At 41.9% G+C, this 14,095-nt stretch overlaps 1 protein-coding gene across 1 annotated transcript in view; it reads left to right on the plus strand.

The window, feature by feature from the left end:
- DNHD1 (dynein heavy chain domain 1) overlaps positions 1 to 14,095 on the plus strand; it is a 1,127,964-nt gene that overhangs the window by 358,200 nt on the left and 755,669 nt on the right. The window contains exons 14-15 of the mRNA XM_053705693.1: positions 2,676 to 2,805; positions 5,624 to 5,715. Of these exons, the coding sequence (XP_053561668.1) occupies positions 2,676 to 2,805; positions 5,624 to 5,715 (222 nt within the window). The remainder of the gene's footprint in view (positions 1 to 2,675; positions 2,806 to 5,623; positions 5,716 to 14,095) is intronic.

The raw sequence follows: 14,095 nt of genomic DNA on the forward strand, positions 1-14,095 counted from the left end.
CATTTGCCTAGTCGTTTTACCAACGTACTGGCAATGGCAAAACAAGCACTCCAGCAGGTACCCAACATAGGTAGTTCTGCAATTTGCATAGAAGTCTATGTCATATGTACAATTGTCTACTGTTGAATTGAACTCTGTTCTAGTATCTAGCATGTCACAAGTAAGGCAACCCCTACTCCCACATTTATCATTGCCCTTTGCATTCAGCCAAGATCTATTTGTTCTTGTTCGTCTCACCAAGCTAGGTGCCAATTTGTTTGCTAATGTGACCGGTTTTTTGGAGACAAACTTACACCGTTTTATTACCTCCCTTAATACATCATCACCAGATAGTATAGACAAATTGTTCTTTAAAATCCGTATAATTTCTGGGAACTGCCTGGTATATTATGTAGAGAACAGTACATCCCCTTGTTCTACCCCTTTACTCTTCTGGGTGAGGGGGCATGTTGGTGCATATGAGTGACCTATTTCAGTCCGGACTGACTGTAAAGTTTTAGGGTCATACCCCCTAGCTTCCAATCTTTTGCACAACTCAGAGGATTGTTCCATGTACATATTTGTGTCCCTGGTGTTTCTTCTTAACCTAATGAACTGTCCCCTTGGTATGGCTCGAATAAGGTGACGTGGATGACAGGACCCAGCATGAAGTATAGTATTACCAGCGCTTGGTTTCCGAAATGTGCATGATACTATTCTCTTGTTCTCCACGTCACCCTCTAAAGCCACATCAAGAAAGTCCACCTTTGAACTATTAAAAATGCCTACAAATTTTAGTCTCATGTCATTATTGTTAATGTATGTCATATATTTTTAAAAAATTTCATTATTCAATGGCCCACGGACTATGAGAATCACATCATCGATAAATCTCTTGTAAAGGAGAATATCGGCTGCCAATGGATTATGAATATCATAGATGTAATTAAGTTCCCACAAACCTACATATAGGTTTGCGAAAGATGGTGCATATTTTGCACCCATAGCCGTACCGCAACATTGCAAAAAAAATGTTTCAAAAAGGAAAAAATTATGTGTAAGAAGAAATTCCTCAACAGCACAAATGAATGAGATAATATCTGTGGTGTAACTGGTAAATTTATTCAAAAAGAATCTAACTGCTGAGATACCCATGGTGTGAGTAATAATAGTGTACAAAGATACAACATCCGCAACCATCCAAGCGTGCCCCTCATCCCACGAAATCCCATCCAGACAGCTTAACAGGTGTTGGGAATCCCTCAGGTAGGAATACAATCCTTTAACCAACGGTTGGAGAACATCATCCATCCACTCAGACAGTGGCTCCAAAAAGGGAGCCAATGCCCGAGACTATAGACCTACCCTGGGGATTCACAGGGTCCTCGTGGATCTTAGGCAAATAATGGAAAAGGGGCACAATTGGATGGTTAGGTATTAGATGTCCCAAATCCTCCTCACTAAGCACTCCCAGTTCCACTCCATCATCTAACAAGTTAATCAGCTCCTTTTTAAATCTTATTGTGGGGTTTCCTGATAACCGCTTATAAACATTGGTATCCTGGAGTTGTCGTTGCGCTTCTGCAAAATAATCAGATTTATTCATCACTACGATGTTACCTCCCTTATCGGAGTTCCTTATGACAATCTCTTGATTATCCTGCAGAAGAGACAAAGCAACTCTTTCAGACGATGTTAAATTTGAAGTACCTGTCCTAGAACCTTTTTCAGAAATTTTATCTGCCAATTGTAATATTTGTCTTTCCACATTTTTTTGGAACATATTTAAAGCCTGCCCCCTAAATTGGATGGGATAAAAGCTAGAACTACTCCTCTTAGGTTTTTGTGGTCTGACCTTTTGTGACACAGTATCATTATCAACATTCAATTCGACCAAGGTATTCAACATACATGCGTCCTCAAACGATACATCAACACTCATGACAGTATCCTCCACCACTGCACTGCTTTCTCTCAATTGTGATTCAGGATTAAGGCTAAAAAATCTTTTAAGTGTCAGCTTCCTGATGAATCTCTTGACATCCAGCAGTGTAGTAGTGGGGAAAAATTTCTTGAAGGAGCAAATCCTAAGCCTTTACTTAGAACTTTAATTTGATCAGTGCTTAATACATGTGAAGAAATATTGATAACAGTGAGATCTAGAGTCCCATCATTAGTTAGGCTTTCTTCTTTCTTGGAGTTTTTCCTTTTTGATCTCCTTGTTCTCCTAAAGGGACCTTCTGCTCCTTTCTGGGGGCCTTTGGACGCATCACCGGATCTTCTCCTTCAGTGTCATCTGCTGATGTACCCTGTAGGGAATAAGAACAGAGAGAAGAGACAGAGGAAGTAGGAGAGAGAGGGGATGCTTCTGAAGATTTCAAGGATTCCTGATCCGTGGTTTCTGCTTCTGTTGATGAAAACACCACTTTCTTATTCTTTTTATTTTTATAATTCTTTAGAATGGGTTTAGGTATGGGATCCTTTACTTTATCTTCCTCATTATCCTCTTTTTTGTTCTTTGATCTGTTCTTCTTATTAAATCTGTAGCCTCTATTCCCTTGTTGGAAATTCGGCCAAGAATAGATCTTATTTAATTCATAATCCATTCTGTCTCGACTAAATTTAGTCCCTTTTCTCTCTGCAAAGACATTATCCAATTTGTCAATGTTATCTTGCATGACTTTCTTGTGTTCTAGGAATTTCTCATGCTCTTCAAATTTCTTCAATTCCAACTCAATTTCCCCAATACGGTTACGGTCCTTAAGATTTACTCTCTGCCTGTGCTTACATTTTATCAGAATGTTCATCAGTTTAAGAGAGCAGTCTGTGAGTTTCTATTAGAGTCTCTGTCCATCTATTAAAGAAAGTGGTGTCTGATATCGGAAAGGCACAGTCTTTATTTATCAGTAACCCTTTCAGTATAATATCCAATTCTAGACACTTCTTTAAGAAGGGGATCTCAGCCTTATATTCTGAGATGAGTAATTTCTCTAATTCTCTGAATATGGATTGGACATTTATCGATCCATCGTCCTCAATATTGGCATTAGTGCTCGTGTTGGGAGTGCCAATTATAATCTTTTGTCTGAGTGATCTCAGAGAATCCATTATTTGGATTAGATGTTAATATTAAGGTAAATATCTTGGCCGCTATGGACCTTGCTAGGGAAAAAGATACTAAACTATATAACGGATGAAGGGCGCCAAGAGATAGCACCTATGGCTCCAAATGTGTGGTACCTACCTGACCAGTTGTGAGATAAGGTGAGGTTGGTATGATAGTAAGGAGTAGGATGGTATGTCAGATGGAGGCTGGTGTAGTATGAGGTTGGTATATTAGTGAGGAGGAGGTTGGTATGTCAGATGGAGGCTGGTGTAGTGTGAGGTTGGTATGATAGTAAGGAGGAGGTTGGTATGTCAGATGGAGGCTGTTGTTTTTTGAGGTTGGTATGTTAGTAAGGAGGAGGATGGTATTTCAGATAGAGGCTGGTGTAGTATGAGGTTGGTATATTAGTAAGGAGGAGGTTGGTATGTCAGATGGAGGCTAGTGTAGTGTGAGGTTGGTATGATAGTAAGGAGGAGGTTGGTAAGTCAGATGGATGCTGGTGTAGTGTGAGATTGGTATGATAGTAAGGAATAGGTTGGTATGTCAGATGGAGGCTGGTGTAGTATGAGGTTGGTATGATAGTAAGGAGGAAGATGGTATGTCAGATGGAGGCTGGTGTAGTATGAGGTTGGTATGATAGTAAGGAGGAAGATGGTTTGTCATATGGAGGCTGGTGTGGTATGAGGTTAGTCTGATAGTAATTTGCAGGTTGGTATCGCAGATGGAGGCTGGTGTGGTGTGAGGTTGGTATGATAGTAAGGAGGAGGATGGTATGTCAGATGGAGGCTGGTGTAGTATGAGGTTGGTATGATAGTAAGGAGGAAGATGGTATGTCAGATGGAGGCTGGTATGATAGTAAGGAGGAGGATGGTATGTCAGATGGAGGCTGGTGTAGTATGAGGTTGGTATGTTAGTAAGGAGGAGGTTGGTAAGTCAGATGGATGCTGGTGTAGTGTGAGATTGGTATGATAGTAAGGAATAGGTTGGTATGTCAGATGGAGGCTGGTGTAGTATGAAGTTGGTATGATAGTAAGGAGGAAGATGGTATGTCAGATGGAGGCTGGTATGATAGTAAGGAGGAGGATGGTATGTCAGATGGAGGCTGGTGTAGTATGAGATTGGTATGTTAGTAAGTACGAAGTTGGTATGTCAGATGGAGGCTGGTGTAGTATGAGGTTGGTATGATAGTAAGGAGGAAGATGGTATGTCATATGGAGGCTGGTGTGGTATGAGGTTAGTATGAGAGTAATTTGGAGGTTGGTATCGCAGATGGAGGCTGGTGTGGTGTGAGGTTGGTATGATAGTAAGGAGGAGGATGGTATGTCAGAGGGAGGCTGGTGTAGTATGAGGTTAGTGTGATAGTAATTAGGAGGATGGTATGTCAGATGGAGGCTGGTGTGGTGTGAGGTTGGTATGATAGTAAGGAGGAGGATGGTATGTCAGATGGAGGCTGGTGTAGTATGAGGTTGGTATGTTAGTAAGTACGAGGTTGGTATGTCAGATGGAGGCTGGTGTAGTGTGAGGTTGGTATGATAGGAAGGAGAAGGTTGGTATGTCAGATGGAGGCTGGTGTAGTGTGAGGTTGGTATGATAGTAAGGAGAAGGTTGGTATGTCAGATGGAGGCTGGTGTAGTGTGAGGTTGGTATGATAGTAAGGCAGAGGATGGTATGGCAGATGGAGGCTGGTGTAGTGTGTGGTTGGTATGATAGTAAGTAGGAGGTTGGTATGTCAGATGGAGGCTGGTGTAGTGTGAGGTTGGTATTAAGGAGGATGATGGTATGTCAGCTGGAGGCTGGTGCAGTGTGATGTTGGTATGATAGTAAGGAGGAGGATGGTATGTCAGAGGGAGGCTGGTGTAGTATGAGGTTAGTGTGATAGTAATTAGGAGGATGGTATGTCAGATGGAGGCTGGTGTGGTGTGAGGTTGGTATGATAGTAAGGAGGAGGATGGTATGTCAGATGGAGGCTGGTGTAGTATGAGGTTGGTATGTTAGTAAGTACGAGGTTGGTATGTCAGATGGAGGCTGGTGTAGTGTGAGGTTGGTATGATAGGAAGGAGAAGGTTGGTATGTCAGATGGAGGCTGGTGTAGTGTGAGGTTGGTATGATAGTAAGGAGAAGGTTGGTATGTCAGATGGAGGCTGGTGTAGTGTGAGGTTGGTATGATAGTAAGGCAGAGGATGGTATGGCAGATGGAGGCTGGTGTAGTGTGTGGTTGGTATGATAGTAAGTAGGAGGTTGGTATGTCAGATGGAGGCTGGTGTAGTGTGAGGTTGGTATTAAGGAGGATGATGGTATGTCAGATGGAGGCTGGTGCAGTGTGAGGTTGGTATGATAGTAATGAGGAGGTTGGTATGTCAGATGGAGGCTGGTGTAGTGTGAGGTTGGTATGATAGTAAGTAGGAGGTTGGTATGTCAGATGGAGGCTGGTGTAGTATGAGGTTAGTATGGATAAAAAATAGAATGACGGGGCACAATACTTACGATAGGTTGGGCTGCAACTAATTCAGGTAACACATTTTTCTATTTCTTATGCAGATATGGGTCGGACATTTTCTGGGCTGGAGAATTTAACACTAAGTGATTTGCTGACATTCCCTTTTGTCCATCATCAGGAACAGATCCAAAAGGTAAGACACAGAATACTGTCTAAGCCCTTGTGGGGAGGATAACTTAGGGTGGGGTAGGTAAGCGGAATTTTATGACGTCCACTAAAGGTTGGTAGGTACTTGTTTTACTTACGGTTAGGGTAGTTCTGAAAAAGACAGCCATTACAGATGGAGATTCCTGAGTGTCTCTTTAGGATGATTCTTATTGTACCCAAGGCACCCAGAGGACATGATACTGTGTGATTATCTGCACCTATTACTGTGTGTAACTGTGTGTAGTCTGCTCCTGTGATTATCTGCACCTATTACTGTGTGTAACTGTGTGTAGTCTGCTCCTGTGTGATTATCTGCACCTATTACTGTGTGTAACTGTGTGTAGTCTGCTCCCTGTGTGATTATCTGCACCTATTACTGTGTGTAACTGTGTGTAGTCTGCTCCCTGTGTGTTTATCTGCACCTATTACTGTGTGTAACTGTGTGTAGTCTGCTCCCTGTGTGATTATCTGCACCTATTACTGTGTGTAACTTTGTGTAGTCTGTTCCTGTGTGATTATCTGCACCTATTACTGTGTGTAACTGTGTGTAGTCTGTACCCTGTGTGATTATCTGCACCTATTACTGTGTGTAACTGTGTGTAGTCTGTTCATGTGTGATTATCTGCACCTACTACTGTGTGTAACTGTGTGTAGTCTGTTCCCTGTGTGATTATCTGCACCTATTACTGTGTGTAACTGTGTGTAGTCTGCTCCCTGTGTGATTATCTGCACCTATTACTGTGTGTAACTGTGTGTAGTCTGCTCCCTGTGTGATTATCTGCACCTATTACTGTGTGTAACTGTGTGTAGTCTGCTCCTGTGTGATTATCTGCATCTATTACTGTGTGTAACTGTGTGTAGTCTGCTCCTGTGTGATTATCTGCACCTATTACTGTGTGTAACTGTGTGTAGTCTGTTCCTGTGTGATTATCTGCACCTATTACTGTGTGTAACTGTGTGTAGTCTGTTCCTGTGTGATTATCTACACCTATTACTGTGTGTAACTGTGTGTAGTCTGTTCCTGTGTGATTATCTGCACCTATTACTGTGTGTAACTGTGTGTAGTCTGCTCCTGTGTGATTATCTGCACATATTACTGTGTGTAACTGCGTGTAGTCTGCTTCCTGTGTGATTTTCTGCACCTATTACTGTGTGTAACTGTGTGTAGTCTGCTCCTGTGTGATTATCTGCACCTATTACTGTGTATAACTGTGTGTAGTCTGTTCCTGTGTGATTATCTGCACCTATTACTGTGTGTAACTGTGTGTAGTCTGTTCCCTGTGTGATTATCTGCACCTATTACTGTGTGTAACTGTGTGTAGTCTGTTCCTGTGTGATTATCTGCACCTATTAGTGTGTAACTGTGTGTAGTCTGCTCCTGTGTGATTATCTGCACCTATTACTGTGTGTAACTGTGTGTAGTCTGTTCCTGTGTGATTATCTGCACCTATTACTGTGTGTAACTGTGTGTAACCTTTTCCTGTGTGATTATCTGCACCTAGTACTGTGTGTAACTGTGTGTAGTCTGCTCCTGTGTGATTATCTGCACCTATTACTGTGTGTAACTGTGTGTAGTCTGTTCCTGTGTGATTATCTGCACCTATTTCTGTGTGTAACTGTGTGTAGTCTGTTCCTGTGTGATTATCTGCTCCTATTACTGTATGTAACTGTGTGTAGTCTGTTCCCTGTGTGATTATCTGCACCTGTTACTGTGTGTAACTGTGTGTAGTCTGCTCCTGTGTGATTATCTGCACCTATTACTGTGTGTAACTGTGTGTAGTCTGTTCCTGTGTGATTATCTGCACCTATTACTGTGTGTAACTGTGTGTAGTCTGCTACTGTGTGATTATCTGCACCTATTACTGTGTGTAACTGTGTGTAGTCTGTTCCTGTGTGATTATCTGCACCTATTACTGTGTGTAACTGTGTGTAGTCTGTTCTGTGTGATTATCTGCACCTATTACTGTGTGTAACTGTGTGTAGTCTGTTCCTGTGTGATTATCTGCACCTATTACTGTGTGTAACTGTGTGTAGTCTGTTCCTGTGTGATTATCTGCTCCTATACTGTATGTAACTGTGTGTAGTCTGTTCCCTGTGTGATTATCTGCACCTGTTACTGTGTGTAACTGTGTGTAGTCTGCTCCTGTGTGATTATCTGCACCTATTACTGTGTGTAACTGTGTGTAGTCTGTTCCTGTGTGATTATCTGCACCTATTACTGTGTGTAACTGTGTGGTAGTCTGCTACTGTGTGATTATCTGCACCTATTACTGTGTGTACTGTGTGTAGTCTGTTCCTGTGTGATTATCTGCACCTATTACTGTGTGTAACTGTGTGTAGTCTGTTCCTGTGTGATTATCTGCACCTATTACTGTGTGTAACTGTGTGTAGTCTGTTCCTGTGATTATCTGCACCTATTAATGTGTGTAACTGTGTGTAGTCTGCTCCTGTGTGATTATCTGCACCTATTACTGTGTGTAACTGTGTGTAGTCTGCTACTGTGTGATTATCTGCACCTATTACTGTGTGTAACTGTGTGTAGTCTGCTCCTGTGTGATTATCTGCACCTCTTACTGTGTGTAACTGTGTGTAGTCTGCTCCTGTGTGATTATCTGCACCTCTTACTGTGTGTAACTGTGTGTAGTCTGTTCCTGTGTGATTATCTGCACCTATTACTGTGTGTAACTGTGTGTAGTCTGTTCCTGTGTGATTATCTGCACCTATTACTGTGTGTAACTGTGTGTAGTCTGTTCCCTGTGTAATTATCTGCACCTATTACTGTGTGTAACTGTGTGTAGTCTGCTCCTGTGTGATTATCTGCACCTATTACTGTGTGTAACTGTGTGTAGTCTGTTCCTGTGTGATTATCTGCACCTATTACTGTATGTAACTGTGTGTAGTCTGTTCCTGTGATTATCTGCACCTATTACTGTGTGTAAATGTGTGTAGTCTGTTCCTGTGTGATTATCTGCACCTATTACTGTGTGTAACTGTGTGTAGTCTGTTCCCTGTGTGATTATCTGCACCTATTACTGTGTGTAACTGTGTGTAGTCTGTTCCCTGTGTGATTATCTGCACCTATTACTGTGTGTAACTGTGTGTAGTCTGTTCCTGTGTGATTATCTGCACATATTACTGTGTGTAACTGTGTGTAATCTGTACCCTGTGTGATTATCTGCACCTATTACTGTGTGTAACTGTGTGTAGTCTGCTCCCTGTGTGATTATCTGCACCTATTACTGTGTGTAACTGTGTGTAGTCTGTTCCTGTGTGATTATCTGCACCTATTACTGTGTGTAACTGTGTGTAGTCTGCTCCCTGTGTGATTATCTGCACCTATTACTGTGTGTAACTGTGTGTAGTCTGTTCCTGTGTGATTATCTGCACCCTATTACTGTGTGTAACAGTGTGTAGTCTGCTTCTGTGTGATTATCTGCACCTATTACTGCGTGTAACTGTGTGTAGTCTGCTTCTGTGTGATTATCTGCACCTATTACTGTGTGTAACTGTGTGTAGTCTGTTCCTGTGTGATTATCTGCACCTATTACTGTGTGTAACTGTGTGTAGTCTGCTCCTGTGTGATTATCTGCACCTATTACTGTATGTAACTGTGTGTAGTCTGCTTCTGTGTGATTATCTGCACCTATTACTGTGTGTAACTGTGTGTAGTCTGCTTCTGTGTGATTATCTGCACCTATTACTGCGTGTAACTGTGTGTAGTCTGCTTCTGTGTGATTATCTGCACCTATTACTGTGTGTAACTGTGTGTAGTCTGTTCCTGTGTGATTATCTGCACCTATTACTGTGTGTAACTGTGTGTAATCTGTACCCTGTGTGATTATCTGCACCTATTACTGTGTGTAACTGTGTGTAGTCTGTTCCTGTGTGATTATCTGCACCTATTACTGTGTGTAACTGTGTGTAGTCTGCTTCTGTGTGATTATCTGCACCTATTACTGCGTGTAACTGTGTGTAGTCTGCTTCTGTGTGATTATCTGCACCTATTACTGTGTGTAACTGTGTGTAGTCTGTTCCTGTGTGATTATCTGCCACTATTACTGTGTAACTGTGTGTAGTCTGCTTCCTGTGTGATTATCTGCACCTATTACTGTGTGTAACTGTGTGTAGTCTGTTCCCTGTGTGATTATCTGCACCTATTACTGTGTGTAATGTGTGTAGTCTGTTCCCTGTGTGATTATCTGCACTATTACTGTGTGTAACTGTGTGTAGTCTGCTCCTGTGTGATTATCTGCACCTATTACTGTATGTAACTGTGTGTAGTCTGTTCCTGTGTGATTATCTGCACCTATTACTGTGTGTAACTGTGTGTAGTCTGTTCCTGTGTGATTATCTGCACCTATTAATGTGTGTAACTGTGTGTAGTCTGTCCCTGTGTGATTATCTGCACCTATTACTGTGTGTAACTGTGTGTAGTCTGTTCCTGTGTGATTATCTGCACCTATTACTGTGTGTAACTGTGTGTAATCTGTACCTGTGTGATTATCTGCACCTATTACTGTGTGTAACTGTGTGTAGTCTGCTCCCTGTGTGATTATCTGCACCTATTACTGTGTGTAACTGTGTGTAGTCTGTTCCTGTGTGATTATCTGCACCTATTACTGTGTGTAACTGTGTGTAGTCTGCTCCCTGTGTGATTATCTGCACCTATTACTGTGTGTAACTGTGTGTAGTCTGTTCCTGTGTGATTATCTGCACCTATTACTGTGTGTAACTGTGTGTAGTCTGCTTCTGTGTGATTATCTGCACCTATTACTGCGTGTAACTGTGTGTAGTCTGCTTCTGTGTGATTATCTGCACCTATTACTGTGTGTAACTGTGTGTAGTCTGTTCCTGTGTGATTATCTGCACCTATTACTGTGTGTAACTGTGTGTAGTCTGCTCCTGTGTGATTATCTGCACCTATTACTGTATGTAACTGTGTGTAGTCTGCTTCTGTGTGATTATCTGCACCTATTACTGTGTGTAACTGTGTGTAGTCTGCTTCTGTGTGATTATCTGCACCTATTACTGCGTGTAACTGTGTGTAGTCTGCTTCTGTGTGATTATCTGCACCTATTACTGTGTGTAACTGTGTGTAGTCTGTTCCTGTGTGATTATCTGCACCTATTACTGTGTGTAACTGTGTGTAGTCTGCTACCTGTGTGATTATCTGCACCTATTACTGTGTGTAACTGTGTGTAGTCTGTTCCTGTGTGATTATCTGCACCTATTACTGTGTGTAACTGTGTGTAGTCTGCTTCTGTGTGATTATCTGCACCTATTACTGCGTGTAACTGTGTGTAGTCTGCTTCTGTGTGATTATCTGCACCTTTTACTGTGTGTAACTGTGTGTAGTCTGTTCCTGTGTGATTATCTGCACCTATTACTGTATGTAACTGTGTGTAGTCTGCTTCTGTGTGATTATCTGCACCTATTACTGTGTGTAACTGTGTGTAGTCTGTTCCCTGTGTGATTATCTGCACCTATTACTGTGTGTAACTGTGTGTAGTCTGTTCCCTGTGTGATTATCTGCACCTATTACTGTGTGTAACTGTGTGTAGTCTGTTCCTGTGTGATTATCTGCACCTATTACTGTATGTAACTGTGTGTAGTCTGCTTCTGTGTGATTATCTGCACCTATTACTGTGTGTAACTGTGTGTAGTCTGTTCCCTGTGTGATTATCTGCACCTATTACTGTGTGTAACTGTGTGTAGTCTGTTCCCTGTGTGATTATCTGCACCTATTACTGTGTGTAACTGTGTGTAGTCTGTTCCTGTGTGATTATCTGCACATATTACTGTGTGTAACTGTGTGTAATCTGTTCCTGTGTGATTATCTGCACCTATTACTGTGTGTAACTGTGTGTAGTCTGCTTCTGTGTGATTATCTGCACCTATTACTGCGTGTAACTGTGTGTAGTCTGCTTCTGTGTGATTATCTGCACCTATTACTGTGTGTAACTGTGTGTAGTCTGTTCCTGTGTGATTATCTGCACCTATTACTGTGTGTAACTGTGTGTAGTCTGTTCCTGTGTGATTATCTGCACGCTATTACTGTGTGTAACTGTGTGTAGTCTGTTCTGTGTGATTATCTGCACCTATTACTGTGTGTAACTGTGTGTAGTCTGCTCCCTGTGTGATTATCTGCACCTATTACTGTGTGTAACTGCTGTGTAGTCTGCTTCCTGTGTGTTTATCTGCACCTTTTACTGTGTGTAACTGTGTGTAGTCTGTCCCTGTGTGATTATCTGCACCTATTACTGTGTGTAACTGTGTGTAGTCTGTTCCTGTGTGATTATCTGCACCTATTACTGTGTGTAACTGTGTGTAGTCTTTTCCTGTGTGATTATCTGCACCTATTACTGTGTGTAACTGTGTGTAGTCTGTTCCCTGTGTGATTATCTGCACCTATTACTGTGTGTAACTGTGTGTAGTCTGTTCCCTGTGTGATTATCTGCACCATATTACTGTGTGTAACTGTGTGTAGCTGTTCCTGTGTGATTATCTGCACCTATTACTGTGTGTAACTGTGTGTAGTCTGCTCCCTGTGTGATTATCTGCACCTATTACTGTGTGTAACTGCTGTGTAGTCTGTTCCTGTGTTATTATCTGCACCTATTACTGTGTGTAACTGTGTGTAGTCTGTTCCTGTGTGATTTTCTGCACCTATTACTGTGTGTAACTGTGTGTAGTCTTCTTCCTGTGTGATTATCTGCACCTATTACTGTGTGTAACTGTGTGTAGTCTGTTCCTGTGTGATTAGCTGCACCTATTACTGTGTGTAACTGTGTGTAGTCTGTTCCTGTGTGATTATCTGCACCTATTACTGTGTGTAATCGTGTGTAGTCTGCTCCTGTGTGATTATCTGCACCTATTACTGTGTGTAACTGTGTGGTAGTCGCTCCTGTGTGATTATCTGCATCCTTTGCTGTGTGTAACTGTGTGTAGTCTGTTCCCTGTGTGATTATCTGCACCTATTACTGTGTGTAACTGTGTGTAGTCTGCTCCCTGTGTGATTATCTGCACCTATAACTGTGTGTAACTTGTTTGTAGTCTGATCCCTGTGATTATCTGCACCTATTACTGTGGTAACTGTGTGTAGTCTGCTCCTGTGTGATTATCTGCACCTAATACTAGTGTGTAACTGTGTGTAGTCTGTTCCTGTGTGATTATCTGCACCTATTACTGGTGTGTAACTGTGTGTAGTTCGTCTCCTGTGTGATTATCTGCACCTATTACTGTGTTTAACTGTGTGTAGTCTGCTCCTGTGTGATTATCTGCAACTTATTACTGAGTGTAACTGTGTGTAGTCTGCCTCCCTGTGTGATTATCTGCACCTATTACTGTGTGTAACTGTGAGTAGTCCTGCTCCCTGTGTGATGATCTGCACCTATTACTGTGTGTAACTGTGTGTAGTCTGCTTCCTGTGTGATTATCTGCACCTATTACTGTGTGTAACTGTGTGTAGTCTGTTCCCTGTGTGATTATCTGCACCTATTACTGTGTGTAACTGTGTGTAGTCTGTTCCTGTGTGATTATCTGCACCTATTACTGTGTGTAACTGTGTGTAGTCTGCTCCTGAGTGATTATCTGCCACCTATTACTGTGTGTAACTGTGTGTAGTCTGTTCCCTGTGTGATATCTGCACCTATTACTGTGTGTAACTGTGTGTAGTCCTGTTCCCTGTGTGATTATCTGCACCTATTACTGTGTGTAACTGTGTGTAGCCTGTTCCTGTGTGATTATCTGCACCTATTACTGTGTGTAACTGTGTGTAGTCCTGTTCCCTGTGTGATTATCTGCACCTATTACTGTGTGTAACTGTGTAGTAGTCTGTTCCTGTGTGATTATCTGCACCTATACTGTGTGTAACTGTGTGTAGTCTGCTTCCTGTGTGATTATCTGCAACCTATTACTGGGTGTAACTGTGTGTAGTCTGTTCCCTGTGTGGATTATCTGCACCTATTACTGTGTGTAACTGTGTGTAGTCTGTTCCTGTGTGATTATCTGCACCTATTACTGTGTGTAACTGTGTTTAGTCTGTTCCTGTGTGATTATCTGCACCTATTACTGCGTGTAACTGTGTGTAGTCTGTTCCTGTGTGATTATCTGCACCTCTTACTGTGTGTAACTGTGTGTAGCCTGTTCCTGTGTGATTATCTGCACCTATTACTGTGTGTAACTGTGTGTAGTCTGCTCCCTGTGTGATTATCTGCACCTATTACTGTGTGTAACTATGTGTAGTCTGTTCCTGTGTGATTATCTGCACCTATTACTGTGTGTAACTGTGTAGTCTGCTTCTGTGTGATTATCTGCACCTATTACTGTGTGTAACTGTGTGTAGTCTGCTACTGTGTGATTATCTG

The sequence above is a fragment of the Bombina bombina genome, chromosome 3, assembly GCF_027579735.1.
Source record: "Bombina bombina isolate aBomBom1 chromosome 3, aBomBom1.pri, whole genome shotgun sequence".
Taxonomy (NCBI): domain Eukaryota; kingdom Metazoa; phylum Chordata; class Amphibia; order Anura; family Bombinatoridae; genus Bombina; species Bombina bombina.